General features: G+C 39.0%; 1 protein-coding gene across 3 annotated transcripts in view; it reads left to right on the top strand.

The window, feature by feature from the left end:
- The window catches only part of FBXO11 (F-box protein 11), a 73877-nt gene that overhangs the window by 1985 nt on the left and 48325 nt on the right, over positions 1 to 23567 (top strand). The window contains exon 1 of one of the 3 annotated variants that reach the window (XM_040550741.1): positions 5311 to 5330. The exons of the other annotated variants lie outside the window; for them this stretch is intronic. Within the exon in view, the coding sequence (XP_040406675.1) occupies positions 5318 to 5330 (13 nt within the window). The 5' untranslated portion in view covers positions 5311 to 5317. Of the gene's footprint in view, positions 1 to 5310; positions 5331 to 23567 lie in introns of those variants that run through there. 3 annotated transcript variants of the gene reach the window in all.

The raw sequence follows: 23567 nt of genomic DNA, 5'->3' as shown, positions 1-23567 counted from the left end.
CAATTATGGGGCTTGTGTAAATCTTCCCAAATCTTCAGTAATTATATAATTAAAATGACTTCACTGGTAAACTGACATTAAAAAAAAAAAAGTACTTCCTCCTCTCAACGATACGCACTGAGGATTTTCATCATTGACGTTCCGTATGCACAATACAGAATTTTTTTCAATCCCTGAGTTTTCTTCATATTTTAAACAGATGAAAATACAGTCTCTAAGAGGCATCGGGAAGGTGTGCTTATAAATTAAATGCTGTGATTATTCAGTTTTACTGCCTGTCTCAAACCATTTTTTTTACTGCCTGTCTCAAACCATTCACATGTTACTAATTTGCTAAAGATCCAGGCAGAAACTTTTTTTGTTGAAATATGAGACTCCAATTTATTTGCATTGCTCTGATATTTTGTGGAACTCTAGGTTAACCTTTTTATTTTATTTTTATTTATTTTCTTACATTGTTACTGCTGTTTACCGCTCAATGGTGGTAACTGTTTGCTGAAACTACTGTTCTATATGGGTCAGTGCTAGCTTTTTCCTTCCATTTTTGAAGGTCAGTTGCGCTAAGGTCTGGCTTGCTGAAAAATGCATTATTAGTGTTAGGGGCTTTTGTATTAATTTCATACTTACGTTTAGGGTACCTCTAGCGTACCTCTAGTTTAGGGTACCTCCTATTCCCATCTCAGAACTTGTATGGTCAGATTCAGTATCTCTGGAAGCTAATGCCACTTTTACCTGTGACCTGTGACATGGCTTTGTGCAGGGCTGGTACTGGAGAGGATGAGAAAGAATGCTACCAAATGAGAAGTCAATAGAAAAGGGTTAAACTATACCACACAAGTCAGTGCTGACTTTTTTCACCTTTATTCCCAAGCAATGTAGGTCGTCTTAAAAAAGTCTGTATAAAAGAAGCAGTGTAAGTTATTAGCCGAGGGTTTCTATTAAAATCAGATTTAAATTTGTTTAAAAATTATTATTAGATAATGCGAGTGTGCCTGTGATTAAATTAAAATTATTTTTTGTTAAAATTAATTCTGCTCGTCCTTCACATCACAGTAAGGAGGATCTTACAAATACTGTAGAACAGAGTATATAATGTAGCATATAGTTAATCTTTGGAACTTCTTGTTGTTTCATATCATTAAGGTAGATTGCTTAGTAAAATGAGTGCTAGATCCTGAACTTTATTTATTATTTAATGCTGCATAAGTACACAGTGTTTTGCATCTGTGCAACAGCTGTTAAAATTTCACTGTTGTGTAAAAATCTAGAGTTATGACTCCTTTTATTAATACATTGCTAGGAAAAAAAAGTAAAGAAATCCTCTGTCAAAGGTTCCTTGTAAAGGTTTAAAAATCATATAGAGCTGTGTTGTATAATGTGAGATTATTCTTAATGTATTTTATATGTATAGTATGAATAGATCTAATGAACATGTAATGGTGCTATCTATATTATAGATTGATAAATAATGATTGTGTACCTTTATTCTGATTACTTTGGGGAAGGGAGATAATAAATGCATGCAGATAAAAATCCCCCCCCCCAAACTTACTGGGTTGTACAGCCAAGATAAGATGTCATCAGGATATAGTTCCCAAGATGTTTTGCCTTATGTTCTGCTGTTCACACCTCCCTCCATCTAAATTAGCCACTCTGGCTACACTGTGCTACTTCTGTTTTACCTTCTCCCTCCTGATCTTTCCACAGTCACTGGTGGCGTTGCCAGTGGTTTATTCTGTGGTTTTGGAATTCTGCATGAAGGATACAGAATGGATGGGTCCTTTCATTTTATTTAGGACAATGGTCTGTCCAGAAGGAAATTTAGACTGGGTGACGTCTGTGTTTAAAATATTCCTATGTTTGCTTATAGTGCTTTTTATTTATTTATCTATTTTCTGTTTGGCTACAGTTTTAGGAAGCAAACAAGGTTAGACACTTAAAAAAAAAAAAGTCAGAATGCAGCTAAACTTAACCTCAAAGCTATCATGTATGATAGTTTTATTTTTTTCTTGTTTCTACTCCTCTCAGAATTATAAATGCATTAGTGCCTATGTGCTTCTTTGTGATGTCAGCACATTACTGAATATAGTATTTATGAGGTTCTGAGCTTTATGTCCAGTGTTAAGTGTTTTCAGGATTGGACCTTGCATGTTGTTAAGCACCACATGTATAGCACCATCACAGCTGGTGGGGTTGCCGTGATCCTGCTCCCCTCTTTTATACGGTTTTGGTATTCACGTGACAAGGTAGTGAGCTGGCTGTGCCAAAAACTAACTCCTTTTTTTCTTTTTCTTTCCCAGGTGTATTTTTGGCTTGAGTGCCAAGGGGAGGGATAACACTGAATGCCTGTGGGTGTGGTGGGACGGTGGCAGCTCCAATTTAGATTGGGTTAAGCTGGGTCAATACTTCTGCAGTTGGGGCATATGGAATACAGCTTGTATACCTACCTGGCAAGCTTGCTCATTTTTTTCCTCCTTGTTCTGTTTTCCAAACAAAACAAGACTTTCGTACCCATACATTCTGTCTGTCTGTCACTCTGCAACTTCTGAATTTGTTAGCTCATTTCAACCAGGTTTGACAAAGGGGTGTGAAGTTCTTAAGTTTTGTGGAAATAGTTGAATGGGCAGAGAAAGAAGACAATGAGGGAAAGACAGTTGTAACTTATCCTCTCTACCCATGCCAAGAAGCAACAGCCAGCTGGCCTGTCAGCACACAAGGTAATTGAATTAGTCATTTGTCTGTATAGGGGACACGAGTGCTTGAAGTACTGAGAGGAAGAGTAGGTTAGGCTGTGCAAGACACAAACATGTAGAAACTAAGCTCCAGTAGATCTCTTGCTCACACAGCTTGAATTTTGTAATGTTAAGATAAATATCTTGGGAAAGTTAAGGAGTCTTGATTTGGCCCTGTTTCAAGTGCATGTGTGTAAGCGTGTGTGAGATTATTTTTTATTTTTTAATGTATGCACCAAAAGGGCTACCTTGGTGTGTGCTAGCCTGTAACAGTGACTGAATTAAATGACTCTTATTCTGAAGCAGATGTCCAGACTTGCATCAAAATAGCTAAATTGGTTTCAGTTTTTGTAGGATCATCCCTTATGGCAAGAAGTCAAGAAGTTGGGCATCAATTGCTCCAGGTGGAAAGAAATCTAATACAGGTTTTTCCATATTCCTTAAAATAGAGTTCTAGGCTGTGAAAAAATGTTTACATACAGATGCGTAGTCATTGTTCCTGCAGCAAAAAGTTTCTAAAGTCTGCCTTACAGTTAAAAAATTAGATTTTATGAACTTGGTTTTGCAAGTACTACTTCTTCTCAAATCCTGATTTTGCATCAGGAGTACAAAAGAGGTGTACTTGTTTACTTGTACTATTGTCCGTCATGTAGGACAAGTGCCGAATTTTTGCTAAAGATTACATATCTCTTTTGCAAAGATCGAAACAGAGTATATTTGGTCTTGGTAATAATGCTAATTGGCTCATAGTTTTGGTGTATTTTTCATAATTCATAAGAATATTAACATACGTTAGTTTCTGAGAACTAGCAAGTCTTTTCAAATTTTATTTCTGTGTTCCAAAAACCTTGAGCTGAATGGTTTAGGTTAGGTAAATGCAGTCTCCTACACTGGTCTATTTAATGCCTTCCTGCTTCGTGGGAGCGTTACGCTCTGCCCCCTTCCTGCTCCAGTGCTACCTGGGAGCATCGCAGTTATGGAGTGGACCAAAGCTGTCCAGCACGTGTCAGGCTTATTGCAGGTGTGCAGGGCATTATACATAATAGACGTTATGCACACTGGATATGAAGAATTTAATGTATATGCATAGAATTGGAGTACTGTGAACACTCTGTCAGCCCAGCAGCTGCCTGGGAACGTCAGACTTGCAGCTTAGTTTACGTAGCAGCTTCCTCACCAGCACTGTAAATCTGGTGTGCCTGGCAAGTGCTTCAGTTTGCAGTGTACATACAAAGCGACTGCTGCATGTGGGGGTCTGTTTGGCGCAGTAAGTGTACTTACTTTGCATATGCACGCTGATATCATCGAGGAGGCCAAGGGCAGCCACTGCAGCGAAGACAACTCCTTTGGTCACCATCTGCTCTAGGTTGCTTCTACAAAGGAAGTTGTGTTGGGAGTATGCTCCAGGTGTATTGTAATGTGGGTCACCTGTAGCAGGGCTTGAACTTCCTTTTACAGCTTGTGGCTGGGAACTGTTTGATCTGCCATAAAGAGGAGGTAGTGTGTTTCTCTAAGATTTCTAAATCACGCTGTTTATAATGTACAATGGTAAACATATTTAATGTGAAGTAAGAAAAGTAAATCAGAACTGTGTAGTATGTGGTTAATAAAAACAAAGAAAAGAAGATGTAACTGAACTAAAAAGAATTTAAAAAAAATGAAAGGTTTGTTTCCAGTTGATTTCTGTCATTACTTAATCCTCTTCTGTTTTCTGACTGTTAAGTACTACTGCTGATGTCTTGCTTATGTGGTGCTTTTCTTTTTAGCACTTGAAAAGGAGGGGAAATATACTTAGTATTTTTTATTATTTTTCGTAGCGCTAAACTTTAGTACGTGAACATATCCCTAGAATTTTAGTTTGAGTCTTTTGCTTCTTGATGAAATGAACTGGGGGGGGAGGGAGAAAGCAAACTGAAATATACAGTGAAATTACAAAACACCTATTAAAATTTTACTTTTAGAAAGCATTTTGAATTGATGTAAAAGAGGAAGGCAAGGTCTAGATATAAATCCTGAAGTAAAGAAGACACTGCATGGGTACCTTTAATTTTACTTCTACTAGAAAGTTTAATGAACTCTTTTGAGGTGGTTAAAATCTCTGACTTCGGAATGCATCTAAGAAGGTAACTGTTGCATAGTGATCATTGTGGTTCTTCTCAATACATAAGGTTTGCTTGTTGCGCTGCTGCCTGTTCTTAAAATGTTACTGTTCATAGAAGCTGCTAGGATGCAGGCAAACAACAAATGACCACTTGTAAACCATTTAGTCCTTTCAGCAGGCTTTTAAGGACTGCTCCTTATGCAGTCCTCTGAGGTATTTCCTTTAGCTGCATTTTGACAAGATAACTTATTTATTTTAGAGTCTGCCTGGTAGAGGAAGGGGTTGTCTCACTACTATTCCTGCTTCTAAGCACGTTTTTATACCCTGCCTTGTGTTGTCACTCCTCTGGTTTAGGCCAACCCTGAACCAGAATACCATGGAAGCTAAGAATCAAGAAAAAACAAACAAAACCACCACCACCTGAATAGTTACTTGCTGGTTAAGCACTTAGAACTAGCTAACTGCAGAGCTCAGTGTGTATGAGATGTGGTCGTCAGGTATGTACCTGGGAATGGGGGGGAGGAAGTGGGACTGCCCCTTGCTGTCATGGCTAATAATCAGTCAAGCAGTTTTGGTGTTGTAGGAGACTGTAGCCTTATGCAGTGAATGATGATAGTCCTGTCCATTCCGTAGGAGCTGTACAAACGCTGCTGTGGCTTTGTTCTAAGATAACATGCTGTTACACGTGTAATAAAACATGAATAAAATTTACTGTTGTCACAGAAACCTGCAGTTTCCACCCCATTGCCAGGTTCATTGGGTCTCTCCTGGTGTCTTAAATGTGAGAGTTCAGGCACTGGTTTGCTGTAGGAGCTCTAACTGGTGCATAGATGTTTCTTGTTTACAGGTGTCATTGCTGAAGCTCTTAAATTTGTTTATGACAATCTGTTGTATCATTCCAATACATACTGGTTATTACTGTTTTTATTCCAGTATCAAAAGAATAGTATTTATCTTCCAGTGCAAGTGATTCTGTGTTCCAAAAACTGATTAAATTTTATAGCTCTATCAGGTCAGCATCAGTCTAGTGTTGATTAAGTACATAGTTTTTCCCCTTTTTGTTTTTCCTGACTTAATCAAACCTCATAGGTGTAAGGATTAGGGCTGTTACTTAATGATTGTTTTTGCAATTGTTAGTGAAAACTGATTTGGAAAATTAGCTAAACCTCTTAGCAGAGAGTGCTCTTGGGCTGGGAGACAGGGTAATGGCTGGAAAATATTGGGGGTGGGAGGCAGGAGTACGCATTCATTACTCTGTCTGTAGGCTGCTAGAAGGGTAGTCTCCCTCTGGTTCCTGAAAACTGCGTAGGGAAACAAGCATTCCTGGGAACGAGGTTGGGAAGCAAAAGGTCTTTTATTTTTGTCGTACTGTGAATTGCCATTACAAGGCAAAATTAAAAACTGTACTTGGAATTATTGCACTTGTTTTGAATAACCACTGTCCAGATCAACAGAAGAGCTGAACTTGCAGTCTCATGATCATCATGCTGTGTGCATGCTTTTATACCAAGGGGCTGGTTAGCATGAATAGGTCATGTTACAGTAACTATTTCCTTTTGGTAATCCTGGTTTGTAGTGTTTGGAAACAGCCTGCTTGCCTTAAGGGCTCTGACTTGTGGGTTTTCTTTTGTGGTGTGCATTTAGGGGCAAAAGTTTGTGAGTTTAGTCTCTGCTTTCTGAACAGGAGTGAGCTCTAACTCTACAGTTTGTCTAAATTTCAAGCTATCTTTGTGTTTGGACAGGCTATTGCAGGATGACAGGTTACCAGATGTCAGCTGATCTGTGGTATCTGATGCACCATAATTGTTCATGTGTGTGCTCTTAGCCTGTGGCAAATGGAAGGTAATTTGAGTTAGCTTGACCCTCTTTCATTATGTTCTTTCAAGGCACTCCCTTGTCCACGTGGATTGTTAGACCTGCTGGAGTGCCTGGCTAAAACAATAATCCAGTTTCTGTCTCCAAGCTAGTTTGAGTGTATCTGTACAACAGTAAGATGAGGGCTTCGCCATAGTTTGCTCTGTCATTGCTGTTTTGAGACTATACCTTGCTGAAGGAATGATTGCTACAAAGATGCTACCCAGAGAATCAGTCAGATGTTATAATTACCAGGTCTGTTTTTCCTTTGGCAAAACTTATGAAAGCTTCATTAGCACATCATAAAACACTACAGTAGGTTGGTTATTTCACAGTATCTCGGTATACTTCTTTCTCGTATTTAAAGTAGGTTTTACTTTGCAGTTACCAAGCATCTTCGTAAAGAAGTCAATCGTTCTAATGCTTCAGTAATGCTTTTTGGGTGTTCTGATTCAAAGCTCACTGAAATCCTGGCTAGCTGAAAGATTACCATTGACCACAAAATGGCACCTGAGTTTGATCTGAATTGACATGAAAGGTAAAACAATCAACTTTCTTCTTAGTGCTTAGCGATATGAAAGTTGAGTTTGTGACAGTAAATACATAGCTATCCAATCTGCTTCATCAATAATTATTAAAAATATAAAATACTACTTAAATGCACGTGGGACAAAAAACTTGTCAGTAGTCAGGTATTGCCACTCTGTCTTGCTCCCTGACTAAATTTCCAGGGCTCCCAAACAAAAACTTAAAACTGCTTCTTGAACCTACATCAGTTCCCACTCTTTCCCAAGACAAATCTGGTTAGTTAATTACTGCATTACTGATCCTACATCTGTATGACAAATAATGTCCTTCACATTTCTCCTTATTTAGCAGATGAGAATTTCTAAGGGAATACTATGTAAAATGTACAGTTCCTAAGTTTCTTGTACTTGGGAAAAATGAATGGAAAAGTGTAACTCCTGGAATTCAGTCTTCTGAAGACATAGGCCTAGGTGCTGACTTAATGTGGTTCTCTGAGAAATAAACAGTTGTGAAGGTGGTCTATCAATGTCGCTTTATAGTAGGCTGCAATTGATTTAAAAAAAAACAAAACACTTTATGCTGCAGAAACACAGCAAAATTTCCAATTTTCATCATTTTTCTACGATCTGAGCATAAAACAGATGCTTTTTTCCTGATTATCATGAAAGCAAGAGTCAAAAAAGGTGTTTCAACAGCTGATGTATCTTCAATTTAAACTAGATGTAATAACCATCCAGATGGACCTATCTGCCATTTCCTTGAGTTGTTGCCATCTTGAAGGTGGGTGGACAACAGCTTTAAATGGCTGTTACGTTAAAGACTTTGGCAAGGTGTGATGTTTCACCTTTTTCTGAAGGTGATAAGACCTGTTGTTCAAAACAAACCAGAGTTTACTCCGGAATTTCACTTGCTCAGTTATTTGACTGTATTGACTGCAGCGTCAATGTTGAGATCACCCATGGTGACAGAAGACCTGAGCTCCATCCTTTCTGACCTGGGAGGTTGCAAGACTGAAGGTCTCTAAGGTGGCTGTAGTATATGAAAATGAGTAGCAAGTGTTCCATCACTGAATGACCATTTTGTTCTGATCCGTTTGGTTCCTCTCTACGTCCGTTTTTAACTTTCTGCAAAGGTATACGGTAATGGAGCCTCTAAGGCATATGCTTCAAGTTGCTGCTGAAAGAACCTCCTTCAGTGCAAGTTTTGAAGCTGTTTGGCTAGCTAAACATCAGTGAGAAGGCAGGAGATGAATGTTTTTGGCTACTGTTGTAGTCTGGATGATTAGAAGAATTATTGGTATGGTTGTGATAACAGGTAATATCTGAGTGACTTCAGGTGACCTTCAATAGCAAGTTTAGACCCCTTCTTCATATCTTGCCAAATTTCTCAGTCACAGCAGCTCGTGATCAATAATCCGTTGATATACTTGATGGTGTATCCATCATCAGTGTGGATATTTGCCATGGTCAAACTTTACTTTAAATTACAAGATCTAAATAATTGAAAAGGGCATACCTGGCTAGGTTCACTGGGTATCTAATGAAGGCCTGTTTGAAGAGAAAGCTGTCACGGTACATGTCAGTATGATGCTGCCTTTCCCATTTTGCCTAAGTGACTTTTGAACAACTGAGTTTGAGTGAAACTCATTTCTAATGTTAGCAGGAAATGAAATTTTCTGACAGCTTTCTCAGCTAAACCTGTTTTTTTCTACATGCAACAGAAGAGGAAGAGGTAAAATTCTGATTTTCAGTTATAGACAAAATAACCTCAGTATGTAACTTTAAAAGAAAATATACTGGGTATGTTAATGTTGAGAGAAATACTTCATCTTTTGGAGGCTTCTTGCTTTGGTATAGCTATTAGCTTAGCTTTTGTACTTAGAGTGAAAATAAAAGAGACGTATAAAGGAAGTGTGAACTTGTAAAAATCTGTTTGGAATTACCTTTCCTTTTTATTTTTGACATGTTATTCAATTTATTTGAAATTTTCAATATTGACACTGTGTATTAGTTCAGTTTAAGTTAAACCTTATTTTTTCATGCTCACTTCATTAATTTTTCTGCCTATGTTTTCCAGAAAACTTTATCAAGAAACTGAAGATTTGAGCATGTACTTTGCTGTGGGTTGCTTTAACTAATTAATACAGTGGAAGTTAAAAATGGTTTGCACATGTCAAAATCACAATTTTTAACTATTTGAAACGCATACCAAGCAATACCTGCCCTCCACTTATGCTGTAAAAGTGGATTCATTCCCGTCTTCTTGGGCAGATCCCAACAGGCAGCATAGCTTGTCATTTACTTGTCTCCTTAATGGCAAAGATCAGAGTGGTATGAGCTGCCAATGTATTTTTTAAATATGAAGTTTTGAAGTGTTACACGATCAGGTGAAATCAAGAATAATGTTTGGAAACATTGAGCATCTTAGTGAGTTGGACACAGCGATTTTCATACTTAATATACTTTGGTTGCTGCCATGTTGATTCTCTTTACCAGCACTGTAGGACCTCCAGAATTCCTCTCTCCTACTGGTGTTAGCAAGCAGATAACAGTCCACTGAAGAAGTACTCTAACACCTGGGGAAGGCAGAAATTTTCAACTGTTCCTATCACTTGAATGATGCCACTTGCATAACGAGCAAGTTTTAAATAGTAGGAAAAAACTGAAAGTCATCTGTTTTGGTGTTTTCGTGAAGTTCTGATGCTGTTGCAGTCACTAAAATTCTGTGCATGTACTGTGTTAAACATTCACTATGATTTGAATACTTGTGTGTAGGGCCCTGTTGGCAGAAAGGTTTTATTTTCAGAGATAAAAATACTGTGTGTATGTTCTGGTGGCTGGGGGACTGCTTGAACCTGGTTAGGTTATCTTTTCAAGATTTCTGGGATATAAAGGCATATATGTTTTTGTTTTGTCATCTTCCCCGACCTCTATTCTGTGCTATTGCAGAAGTGGCCAAATATATTACAGAAAATGAACTATTTTTAAGCTTTGGCTACAGAATTTGTTTAATTCCTGTAGCTTCTGAAATCAAAATATGGTTTGAGAAGGGGGCAAAGAGGTATAGGTCAGAATAGCAGGCTCATAGAAGCTAGTATTGAAAAATCCTGCTCGCATTGGATTTGTAGTTTTTTTTTTTTAAAAAAAGTTCCTTTTTATAAGTACACACGGGTGATAAATGTTCTCCCAAGGCATGTCTCTTCCCCCCCCATCAGATATTTTCCACATATGTGGAGACAAAATTCTGAAGTATTTTTCTCCAAACCTAGCTGGTAAAGTCTCCCTACATAGATGAAATTTCCTTTGGTCGGTGTGTTTATATAAGATGTTATGATCTTAGGGATTCAAATAGAAGCTAGGTTTTTTTTCTCTTATGAAGAGACTCACTCATGAATATATACATATTCAGTTTCTTTCTTTAAAGCAACAGGAGTAATTCAGTGGCTGTTTCCTCTTTCAGTAGTTTCAGTAATAGTGGTAGATGGAGTTAGGCTAAGGAGCAATTTCCAGCAATGTCCAGGAGGTTCCTGACTCCTTGCAGAATTTTTTTCCTAAGTCAATACTCAGCATATACAAAAAAAACCACACACACACACACACACACACACACACAAAAAAAACCCCCTACTGTTCAAGCATTCAGTGGTGTATGTGTGTGGAAAATGTCTCTTATCCCACCATGTTTTTTTTTATGACGGTTATAGTGATGGCCTAGAGTAATTTGAGTACAAGTATTTCCCTTTGTTTTACTGATTTGGATGTTTTTTGTGTAGAAGTCTTGCAGCTCGTAGAGTTCAGTTGTGCAACGAGGGCGGCTATGGAACACGCCTCTGATGCAGTGAAGTACCGGTGCTCTGACTTCAGCAGTGGGGAATGAAAGTGTTAAGAAAAGTCCTAACTTGTCCAAAATCACCAGGGAAGACTGTAGGCACCATCTTACTGTTGATTTAAGCAGTCGGATTGTAGATGGCCGCCAAAAGGGATTTGATGCTTGTCTGTCTGTCCTTCCTTCTTTCCCACACTTCATCTGTCCAACCAGTGGATGTTATGTAGGGGAGCTGGTGGAAGAGGTCTGTACTGTCTTTTCTGGTAGCCTTATAGCCCTATGTTGGTTTCCCTTGATCATAGAATTGCATCCATGGCAAAGCTCGAGATTGAACTTAGTGCTTTAAGGTTCCTGTAGCGGGTACCATAGTCATGGAGCTGTGCTGTTTCTCTTGGTTCAGTACCTGTCTTATTTTAGTGCTCAGCTTGTCCCAAGATAAACACGAGGTGGTTGGAGTGGGGGTGGTTGTTCTCAGCTGTAATTTGTCCTCTGGTCCCAGTTGATCCCTGTTCAAGGTGGGGATCACTGAACAGCTCAAAATATGGCCGTGGTGGTGCTTTGATCTTTCAGGGCAGCGTTATTAAGGTAAAGGGGAATTGCAGTTGGCTTGCTTAATTATGCTAGGCTGAAACCTCGAGCTGCTCTTGAATTGCCACGAGCTATATGGCCATCTGTCACTGGGGCAACAACTTGTATTCCAAGGGGCAGCTGGAGGGGGTGAGGCTTGCTTCAGCTGGCAGACTTTTTTTAATTTGCCACTACCTGTCAGTCAGAGCCCTTATTCCTTGGTAAGGAAGAGGGTAGGGGTTCCCTTAATTATTTGTGCAATTAATTAAAATAGAAATCCCAAGAGGACAAGTGGACGTTTCTGCAAGAATAAATTGCATTCATATGATGTGTATTCTGTGTTCTTAGAGACTTGTTTTTTTGCAGTTTCAAGATGTAACAATAATAGGATGGTTATGAAGCTGTAGTTTCATCTCTGCGTGCACTGAGCCAGTCATATAATATAAGAAAATTATTCGTACTGAAATCATGTTATTTCGTAAAAGCATAAAGATTGAAGGAAATATGTTGAGACAGCCTAGAGGAAGAACCACGTGGAAGGTTCAAACATTTAGATTTTGCACAGGTTTCTTAAGAAATCTATCATCAGTGGTTTTGGTATGGGTTTCTGAGTAAGGACATCTGACCTCTTAATGGTGCTGATCATGGTTGGATCTGTTGCTGTTAGTAGAGGAAAAAAAGCACTAAGCCTTGTTTTATCTGAGGAAGACTGGGCTTACGAAAGGTAATTGCTGGGAAAATAGCTGGAGAACACATTGCAGTTGGTAGTCAAACAGTATGTGCCTTTTAATTTGAAATGGTTCGAATATTTTTATCGGAAAAGGAGGTACTGTTGCCTCTATTTTTTATTCAATTGGTTGGCTTCCTTGCTTCTTCAAATCCAGGAATGAGTTGATAGTTCACTGTTTTCAGGAGGACTTGGATTGCCGAGGATGGCATTTTACATTTGCTCTTGCATGAGCCTAATTGCTGCTATTTTTTTCATCCCGTATAGCCAGCTCATATGCTTGGGGTAAAAGGTAGGAAACAGAATAACTTTGTAGGGGATTCTTAGTCCTTAGTCGTAATCCCAACAGGTGCAGATGGTATTCTGCTCAATTTAAACTAGCCGCTGTTTTACAAAAGTCCTTTAGAAAGCAACTGTTACTAGCTGGCATACATGTGCTGTGACCACTTCTCCCCACTTTTCTAGCATGTTCAGTATACCAGAGACTGTTAAAGGGCATGTCTAACATGTCTTCCACCAGCACAAAATTGATAAACTCTTGGTTTGGTCTCAGAATGTGTCTCAGTGCTGATTGTGCATTTACAATGTCTAAAAATAATTGGGAGAGCCCACAGGCTGAGCATGTTCTTCTGAAAACGTCGTGGGATGTCTGGAGCATCTCCGCGTTGGGGCGTGCAGCTCAGAACAGTCTGCAGTTAAACCTTCCTGTACAGCTGTCCTCCCAAGTCATACCATTTGCTGGGTGAAAGCAAACTTTTGACAACATTTTTTCCTGATGTAGTGGAAGCATTTGTCATGAATAATTGCCTCGAGAATTCCCAGGAAATTGAATAATACAGAACTAAATTTAATCTGAAAAATACAGTTGGATTAAAAAAACAACAGCAACAACAAAAAACCAACACCAATGTCATTAATTAAAGGAAAATAAGTTACAATTGTAAGTACCAGAAGAGACACAGATAAACTATTCTATTCCTATGCTGGCAAAGTAAAGGTCAGTGCCACTTTCAAAATTGTTTTCAGTCCAGTTGCTTCTGATAAATGATTTGTCAGGTGTAGTTTGGATTTTCAGATGCTCAGGTTCATGAGCTAGTTGCCTTGATTTTGATCTCTGTTCTCCCATACCATGATTCCTAAAAGATATTTTAGCAACAACTTTATATTGGTAAGCGTGCTGTCTTGTCTGAGGCGGTCACATTAAGCAGGGTAGGAGAGGGAGGAAGCTGTGGGGTTGTAGTGTGTGCATATATGTATTTTAAATGGTGTTTAACTTGTGTTTTAATACACAATGGCCTCCTTCCCTTGCTTTCATCTCTCTTCTTTCTTGGGAATCCAGAGCTCTTCAGTCTTTACAGTGAGCAACCAGTTCACATCAGGGCTTTGCTTTATAGAAGATGAAAAATTAATTTTGAGCTGCTCTTTACTCAGGCAGCTGCAGCTCTGTGTTTGTCTGCTGAGGGCACCAAAAGAGGTATTGTTTTGTGTGTGTTTGTTTTTTTTTTTTGCATTTGTGTTAAATCATTGGTGATTTTTGTTGCTGTATAGGTTCTAGAAGTTTTTAGCTTTGTATGATTCTCTTACATTCCCAACGCTTTAATAGCTGAGGTTAGCTGATCTTCAGCCACAATCCGGTACTTCCTTTTTGCTCAAGGGAAGCTGCTCCCCTTTCTGTTTCTTTCATACAGAACACAAACCTCTGCCTTAAAAAACTGAGGGCTAGCACTTGAGTGTGAAATGAAATTAAATTCTTCAAAAATCCTGTAATGTCACAGCTCTTCACTTATTTTTTGTGGGAATGCTCACGCTGTCTGACTAGTAGCTGGGCACCACTATGGAGTGAACGGCTCTAGCACTTGGAATAGAGAAATGGTCACTGAAACGCAGGATGTTCTTAGTCTTTTACCTAAGTGCTGCTCTTAGTCGTGTTAGCATAGTACTGTTATGTGTGCTTAATTATATGTATTCAACAGTTTACTGCCTGGCAGTAAATCATGTCTGAGCTTTAAATATGAATTTTCGTCTCCAAGGCTAGGTGATTATAAATGTTTAATGTTTAATTTTTTTTGTTTTAGTAACTGCTTTTAACTAGTGCATTTGATCCACAAAATACCTAATGTTGTTGTTGTTGTTGTATGCTTTACTTGATACTAGGTGGGAACCCCAATGTATATGAATTGCCTCTCCGTATGTTTAATTAGAAGTAATGGGTGTATATGTAGCTTGAAAGAATTATCAGCCTCCTGCCTGTATGTGAGGCCTTTGTGTCTGCTGCTAAATCTAGTGATTGTACCAAGGTTTAGGAAGTCCTTATTTATATTATTGTGGAGTTTCTAATACCGGAGCCTGTGTATGTACGTTTTCTGTTGAGTAGTATGGACTACTGTATTGCCTACCAATGAATTAAAATGTTAGGATGATGCATAGCTGTTACCTGGCACCAGCAGAGCTTTTTTTTTTTTTTTGGAGGCTGAGGAGGCTGGTGGTAGGGAGAAGATGTGAATAAGCTTCTTCAGATGAGACTAGAAGAAAAGCTACTAGAAAATGGGGATTTGTAAGTCTGTATAGAGTAATTCCTCTTGTTCTATCCACTATTCAGGAGAATTGGAAAGAATTTCTTTACAGAATCTTTATTTTTAATTGCAGTAGGTGTAGAGGTCTAATATATTATAACCTAAACTCTGGCTAGTCATCTTTTTTCTATTTTCAACTTATAATTGTCTTGCAGAAGAACTTAGGTCTAGATTGCTCCTCAGTTGGAGTGTGTTGTAGCACTTGTATTGATGATGGATTCCCTTGAGTGGGTTGGGTTGGTGTCCCTTTTGTATCGCGTCCCCCCACCCCTGCAATAACTTCTGTATAGTTGGTTTTGTTGTCTCTTGTTATAGCTGTCTTATCATATGCGATATGGCTACCCAGGTAATAAAAAGTAGGTGGGTGTTTTTTGAGTGTTCCATGCATGTCAGGCAGAAGATGTTCTGAAAAAAGACTTGCAGTGCCTATTTCTAAAGAGACCAGTTTGTGATGGGAACCTTCAGTGATTATGGATGGCTGGAGCGGAAGACAATCAAGTGCAGGTAAGTGTCCTGACTCAGGATGGGTGTCCAGCAGCCTCTTCTAGGCCTTAAAACAGAAGCGCCAGATGCAGGCATTTCTACCTCACTTGGAGAAGCCCGCTTTGTGATCACAAAGTAGGGGCAGCTCAGTTGTTGGGTGCAGCCTTAATGTGTAAAGAGATTCAGAAGAAGCTTGAAGAGGAAAAGGCAGTGAAGCTCTCTGCAGTGTTTCATATTGTTACTGATGGGTGTGTTGAAGGTGAAGAGTACCAAGCTTTTGTGGGAAGGAACTAAAGGTAGAGAATCTTAGAAATTGGTGGATATATTTTGGATTTCTTTTCCTTTACCTGAATGACTAGAAAAACAAGTCACCTTGAAAAAAAGGTAGCGTATCCTGGAGGATTGTGCTGTGAAGTCTTCAGCCTATTATGCATACTTTATACCTGAAACTTTTTGAAATATTTGCGGGAAACAGCCCCCGTTGCTGGTCACTTTTTGTACAGAGTAGCACGCACTGGAATCCTCCTCTGCTGCCTTTTTTTTTTTTTCCTGCAAGTGAAATTTGTAGTCAGAAATGCTGGAACTCAAACTTCATAGAAACTATGCATTAGATAATCCTACCTGTATTAATAAACTTGTACTAGTAATTTTTTGTCCTATGTGATAAATAATAATGTCAGATTTCTAAAACAAATAACAGGACTCTTCCCACAGCTTTCTGTTACAGTTTGTGGGGAGGAAGTAAGCAAAAGATGAAGAAAATGTGGCAGAGGAGAGATGGTGTGCAAGTCTGTTCTTCAAGTTACCAAAAAAAAAAAAAAGCCTTCTGGAAAGGGATTTACAGCTCTTGGTGAATTAATACTAGATATAGCTACATAACTGCGGTAGAAAATTTTCAGAAATACTTTTTCCTACCAAGATATTTTCTTTTTTTGAATTTGGGAACAAAAAAACAGTAATCAACTAAACGCAAGAAAGCTAACCCAAATGATGTATTTATAGGATCTGGAACGTAGGACAGATTGTCTGTGTTGGGGGGAAGTAAAGATATATGTTGGGGGGAAAAAGTAAAGATTGCTGTAGAAAACTTCAGGGTTCAGAATGGTGAGGCTTAATGCATTGTGAAAGCTATTAATCTTGAATTACTGTGTGAAACTCTGTTTCTGTGGTAAAACAGCTATGAAAAATCACATGAACAAATACTACTTTAATACACTAGCATTGTAATGTTCTTGTACATTCTATTGTTACAGAATGCAAACAGTTTTTTTTTTAACTGAACCATAGTTTGTGAATAAACATTATTTATTGGAGTGAATTCTGTAGAATACATTTTAGACAGTTTTTGAAGCTTGTTAAGCATGAATGTATCAAAGATGGCTAGTATTCTATATGGTCAAACAAAATACAGCAGGATACACTGCAAAATACGCTTGTAAAATATCCTTGATATGTATTAGAACACTTAAATGATCTCCATTCTGCTAGTGGCAAAACCAGAAATAATGAGCAGTAATCCAGGGTTTCTGCTTTGGATGGAGAACGATTAACAATTGAGTGTCATGAGCCTTTGTACTAAGGCTGAGCTCTGTACTTGCACTAACCTATGTAGGCACTGGTCTGCCAAAGAAGTGGAAAGGGTACATGGAATGACTGTCTAAAAGACAGTATCATTAGTCTGTAGATCCTTTATGGAGGTCTTCCTCTAGGAAGACAGGGACACTGTAGAGAGGCTTTCCGCAAGGTAAGGGTGCTTGATGGTCAGTGAAAACCTCTCATCCCCAGATGTGATAGAACTGCATTAGAGCTGAATTGTTGGCATTGACCAGTGTTCCCTGAAACGTTGCAGTTCTCCAGGATCGAACAATGCAAGAAAGGTAGAGGGACTGGAGCAGAATGAAGTGGGGCCTTACTCTTCAATGCGTTCATATATATAATATATATATATAAATATATATATATATATATATATAAATAAATAATCTGGCATTTGTGTGCAGACATGCATAGCTCTGTTTTGCGATTAGAGGTCTCAAACTTTCCTCCACAAAAGGTGGAACCTCCTATAAGTCCTTTCAGAGACTGAGCTATAGTCTTTTTTTTTTCTGGAAACGTTTTTAGAAGTGTCTTTCTCCATAAGAGAGATTTTTTTCTTTACACTTTGAAAAGATACTTGAGGTTTTTCTGAAAGAAAGTACATCTCTACGATGATTTGTTTCATCTACTGCTTCATTTCTGGTTGTGACTGGACTCTTTCAACTGCCATGATATTTTCTCAGAATATCACTGTAGATAGCTGAGTGCATATGTCTGCTAGTGGTGTTGGTTGTGCCTATCAACTGCAAATGAAGTTTAATTCCATCATAGGTCAGACTCTGGCCTGTTTCTGATTCCTGTGCCAGTAGCAAAAACCCACACAGCACTGACATGAAATAATTCACCAAGTATTACACATCAAAGATAGCAGCCTGATTTGATGTTCAAGTTTCATAGGTTTTTCAATCGTGGTTTGACTGATGCACCATATTTTTTTTTGTGCTCCTTGTTTGTCATCAGTGGTGGGATATGCTCTGACATCTCCTGGAGAAAAAATACTGTTAGCCAGCTACTGTACAGCGATGAGGTTCTTCAAGGCGTAATCAGTATTTAAAAGTAGTCTTCTGTCCTTGTTGCCTGGAAACCTTCCCTTTTGCAGATTTTGAATAATGTCTGCTTGTCCAGCCCTTACCTGAGAGTACAGAGAAGCCAAAGGCTGTGCATGTTCTTTGCAAGTTTAACTGCTCTCCAGACACCTTTCTGGGGGGGTTGTAAGTTTCTGAAACACATGTATGCTTTTATGGCATCAAGATGCTCTTGTTATCTTGCAGGTAAACAGTGGCCATTCTGTTAAACTTTAGTTGTGGTTTAATGAGCTTTGTTGTTTCTGTAGAGTTTGCAAGTGCAGTGAAGAAAAATGAGAGTAAAATGTGGTTAATAAAATGAAGGACTTCTGGTACTGAACTGATGTCCTAAGTGTTGGCATAAGGTAAATTAATTTAGATCAAGCAGTGGATACTGTAGTTCTTGTTAGCAGTGATGTTTGAAAGAAGCAGCAGTTGAAAGACTGTAAGCAGCAACGTCTGTTTCTGTGGTTTTGTTTTTTTAACCCTTCCTGGCATAATTCTGGAAGACATTAATCATTCATATGCTTGTGAGTCAGGTAAAGAGCATCGTGAGATGGCTGTAACCAGTTCTGAATTGGCTCCTTCAGTTTCAAGCAGGCCTTTGAAGGCAGAGCTCTTAACTGATGTATCGATCATCCCAGGTGTAGCCATCACCCCAGATCTCTAACTAGGAGAAAAGAGTTGGCTGTGAGTAAGCCAGCAGGAGCAAAGAAAAGTGAACCACGTTCATGTAATCCCCAAACCATGGTCAACGTGCTGGTGTATGCTTGTGTAAAAACATACTCAGCACGATGACTTCGTGTGCCTTATTTTCTCCTGTTCTAGTTGTGCTTGTAACCATGTCCACAAGGCCACCAGGGTAAGGTGAGGTGTTGTGTCCCCCGGGTCACCAGGAAGTGACCAACATGACTGTCCCTAGGTGCTCCTGCGAGTGACTAACACTGGAACAACTGAGTAGTTGACAGGTATGTCAGATTGGTGAGTTAAGCACAGGTGAAACTGTGACAGGATCATTTGTTGAAGAAAGGTGAAACCAGAGTTGATTACCAAGACTGACAGAAAATAGGGCAAGCAACATAAATTCAATTTGCTGATGTTACAGCCATCTTAGTAAAGTCTATAAATTCATTAGTTTGAGAGCATACTTTGGAAGGGAGAGCAATCATATGCGGCTTCACTTTTAGCAAATTGTAATTTAGAATGGAGGTGTATGAGGTTGAATATATTATTACTCTGGTTTTCTAGTTGGCATGGATCATGTCTAGCACATAAATTGTGGGGTGTTTTTTTTTCCAGTGTGAACAAGCATGTGTTCTAGCGTACTTGAATTTACAGTTGCAAAGATCTGTGAAACATGAATTGGCACAGTAGCATTTCTTGCATTTTAGACACTGGGAGCCTAAAGCTATAATATGGAGAAAGGGTGAACTATCTTTTGTACTAGGAAGACATGTACAAGTTTGTATAAAGATAGTGCACAGTAATTGTGTAAATACTTCATTCTGGTGAAAGAAATGGGAGAAAAATACTATTTTGAAGAGCACTGAAGTGGGTTGTACTTGTGAGCCAAGTGCATCCCTGTTCTGGCACAAACAGAAGACTGGAAGAGCATGAGATGGGGACAGGAAGAGAGCGAAAGGAGCAGAGCTTGCTGTAGGTACCTCTGCACACCCACCTTTCTGCGTTGGGGCCATACATGTACCCGCTGGGGTTGTGGGCCTGTACGCAGCCCGCTGTGCTTGGGAGGGCCTGGCTGCTTGACAGCAGCGGGAGGTTATCGCTGGCCTGCTTCCATCCTGCACCTGCGTTTTGGAAGCTTTGTTCCCTTAAAGGGAGATCTGTTGGATGTTTGGGATTTTGTCAGACTTTTTCTCATCTCTAGTAGCGAGGGATAAATATTTCCCGTACTCCTGCAGGTAAAGCTTTTATTTTTGGTACAACCAAAATTGAGCAGCGTACATGAGATCACACAGGCCAGTTCTTTAATTCTGTGTGGCTGCATCCGTGTCCACCTTCTGGGTTACATGCAAACATGTTCTCCTTAGCTTTTGGAAGAGTCTTCAATGTACCAAGGTGAGGAAGGAAACTGCTCGAGTCCTCCTTTTCTAAAACTTCTGCTAATCACCTTTGAGATAGACCTTTATTTTTCCTGTAGACATAACTAAATTGACAGTGATCTCATAAGCTAGTCATCAGTGTCAGTTTTGTAAAAAGGTTGTTATTACTATAAAATAGCTTTTTTAAAAGTCTTCATCAACCAATAGCCCTTCAGCTATTTGTTATTAAGTAAATGTGGTGTGTTCTTAGAGGCTTCACGATGTTTTACTTGCCTGGTCAAGTGTGTAGAAGTACCCTATGAGGTACTCCCCCCCCCCCCGCCAAAAAAAAACACCTGGGTTTTACATCTGGGAAGGAATGGGTTAATGTGTACATTATGGAAACCTAAAAGAGGACGAAGGAAGCTTCTCTAACTGCAGATCATTTTTAACAAGTTATATTTTATACTTAATCAGATCTCTTTAAATTACTGTGCTGTTGACACTTTAACTTAAACCATTCTTCATATTCCTTCATAATGGGCTTATTGCTATCAAAATACGTTTGGATACAGAGAGATTCTCTGCTTATTGCAGTAACACTTGCTGGCATAGAAAATATGCACGTTTACATAGATATGCAAGCTACATGAAGTTGTGTAACTTTACATGTGCACAGTTAAAAGTACTGTATGGTCTGGCGTTCCTGGGACTTACGGGTGTGTGGAGTACTCAGTACAATGAATATGGTCTGAGGTTTTTGAGATGCTAATACACAAGCTTTTGTTTTATAAACGAAGTATTCCTTGGGTGAAAGCTTTTGGTGTTTTAGCTAGACCAGGAAATGTGAAATCTAGAGGTGGTATGCTGGTAAATACGTGAGTTCTTCATATGTTCAGCAGGAGTGGGGAAGCTACCTGGCTGTTCAGCACACCGAAGTCAAGCCATGAATGAGTTGTCTGTTCTCTGATAGCGACTTCTCTTTGCTGACTGCATGGGTTGTCCAGGCTCGTAACTTAGGTCATCCTTCAAAAATGGTTGGAACAGCCTTTTGAGCTTTTCATTTTAGTATTTCCTTAACTTGTTGTACCTCAAATGAGTTGTGTTACCAAAGCTATTGCTGACACAGGCTTACAGTCTGTGTTGGCATGTTCCAGGCAGACTTACAGGAAAGGACTGGGTGCTTGTGGGACTGTAAAGCATGGTACCCAAGGTGCCATGATCATTAATTTATTATATGGAAATTCAAACACACTGCTGCCTTTCTGGAGGGTAAGAAAAATGGTTGAGAGTTTATTGGGACAACAGTTTGCTTTTTAGGTACTTTGATTTGTTCGTTCATGCCAGGATGCCAAGATATTTCAAAATTAGAATGCTAAGAAGTAGCTCTAGCTGAGGTTTTGTAAATGCTCAGAGAAGGCAAGGGAGCACTGAGGTTTTTTTTGGAATTACAGAATGGTTTAGGTTGGAGGACACCTCTGGAGGTCATCTGGTCCAACCCTATGCTCTAGTGGGGCCACCTAGAGCAGGTTGCCCAGGGCCCGTGTCCAGATGGCTTTAGAAGATCTCCATGGAGGGAGACCCCACAACCTCTCTGGGCAACCTGTGCCAGTGCTCAGTTATCTGCACAGTAAAGAAGCCTCTCCTTATGTTCAGGTGGATTCTTCTTCTTTTTTTTTTTTTTAATAAAAGTCCTTCCAGTGCTTTAGTGCTCTGTATTTGTAGCTGTAAGTTAACTTTTGCAGTGCTTTGGACCAGAGAAGTCTTTTTTTTTTTTTTTTTAAGATAATACTTGAACAGTTTGTCCTCTAAAAGAGATAATTATCTAGAAGATTATTTGTCATACAGAACTTATCTGAAGGTTTGTTAGCCATCTGCCTTGTTTGTTATGCGGTGTTCCTTCTTAATGTTAACACTCCTTATTCCTGCAGCCTTTTCAGGATATAGCCAGATGACCTAAAAACCACAATAAGTTAATAGTATGAAATGATAGCCCTCCTTAACCGAGGCATTGTGACTGACGTAGCCTGTTGTACTAAGTAAAATTAATTTGGCTAAATGAAAAGTGTTTATCTTTTCAGGTAGATCAGTGTGCTTGGAACTGTTCAAGGGCCATAGGCCTGTGACTATTTTCCCATATTTTTGTATATATATCAAAATCGTCTGTAGAAGAATGCCTCAACAGCTATGCATGTGCAAACGGCTGCATTTCTAGTCTATATGTATTTGCTTAATACTTCTCGGTATTATTTTTCTTTTTATGAAAAGCTGAAAGAAAGGATCAAGTTGCACAGGCCTGTGGAACAGTTGGGAATATGGGGCTGATTGGGAGAAGGGGAGTCAGCACCAGACTTGGGATAGAGGTGTCCCAATGGGACAGCTGCTCTGGGGAATCTTGCGTCTTTTAGTATTCCTATTAACTTTCCAGAGAAACTATTCTCTCTCAAAATATTCAGGAAAATTTTGTTACATATGTCCAAACAGCTTTTACAGCTCATGAACATATTTTTTAAGTAGCTTTTTAAATTGAAACTTACTATACTAAAGCATGACAAATTATAGGGAATTTGTGGGAGGTGTGGTGGGTCCAGACTTCAGTATGGATATTGAATAAATGGCGGCTGTTCTACCTGGTCTTACAATGGGTGAATTTCCAGACCTATGGAAATTAAATGAAATGGGAGGTTGGTGCAGAAGTATGAGGACCTGTTTAACAATAAGTAAAGTTCAGGGTTCTGCTGTGGATATACAGAAAGACTGGACATAAAAGGGAATGGAGCGATGCAAAACTATGTTGAAAGCTTTCAGCACCTACTTGTGGATGTCTTAGACAATGTGAAAAACTGGTAGTTCCTTTCTGTCTTGTGAGTTATGTTTGCTATCAGATAACCAAGCTTATGCCGCCTACTTGAAATTTGTCTCTCTTAATGCTGTTAAGAATAGTTTGAAGAACAAGTAACAAGCATCTCGTATTTGAAAACTAAAAAATCTCCAGTTGAAGCTGTTAGTATTTGTTTTTTTCATCAAATCACGCTTACATATTGCTTACTGAAACAGAGCTGTGGCCAGATTGGGACTAGGAGAGAAACAATTGAGAGATGGTGAGAAAGTGAACCTAGATTGATTTATTTATTTATTTATTTATTTTGCTTCAAGAAACTGTCAGTTGTTTAAAAATACTTCATCAAGAACCGGGGCATCACCTGCAGAGTTTTGAAGTTGAGAAAATTTATTGCAAACATCTCAATTTGGAAACTCTTAAGCTGCCACTACACTTTAACTTCAGTATTTCTTAAAAATAAATAAATTAAAAAATCAGCAACTAGTATTAGTTGCCAAAAAAAAAAAAATTAAAAGCAAAATTGCAACTGCTAAAAGCAGTTTGACTTCTGATACGCCTCCTGCACGCGCATGTCTTAGCAGTTGCAGGTGCTGGTCTTTTAGTCTCTGAAGCTTTACTGAAAACTGAGTTCCTGTG

The sequence above is a fragment of the Cygnus olor genome, chromosome 3 (assembly GCF_009769625.2).
Source record: "Cygnus olor isolate bCygOlo1 chromosome 3, bCygOlo1.pri.v2, whole genome shotgun sequence".
Classification (NCBI taxonomy): domain Eukaryota; kingdom Metazoa; phylum Chordata; class Aves; order Anseriformes; family Anatidae; genus Cygnus; species Cygnus olor.
Note: the sequence above shows the minus strand (reverse complement) of the source record. Positions and strands in the feature narration are given on the sequence as shown.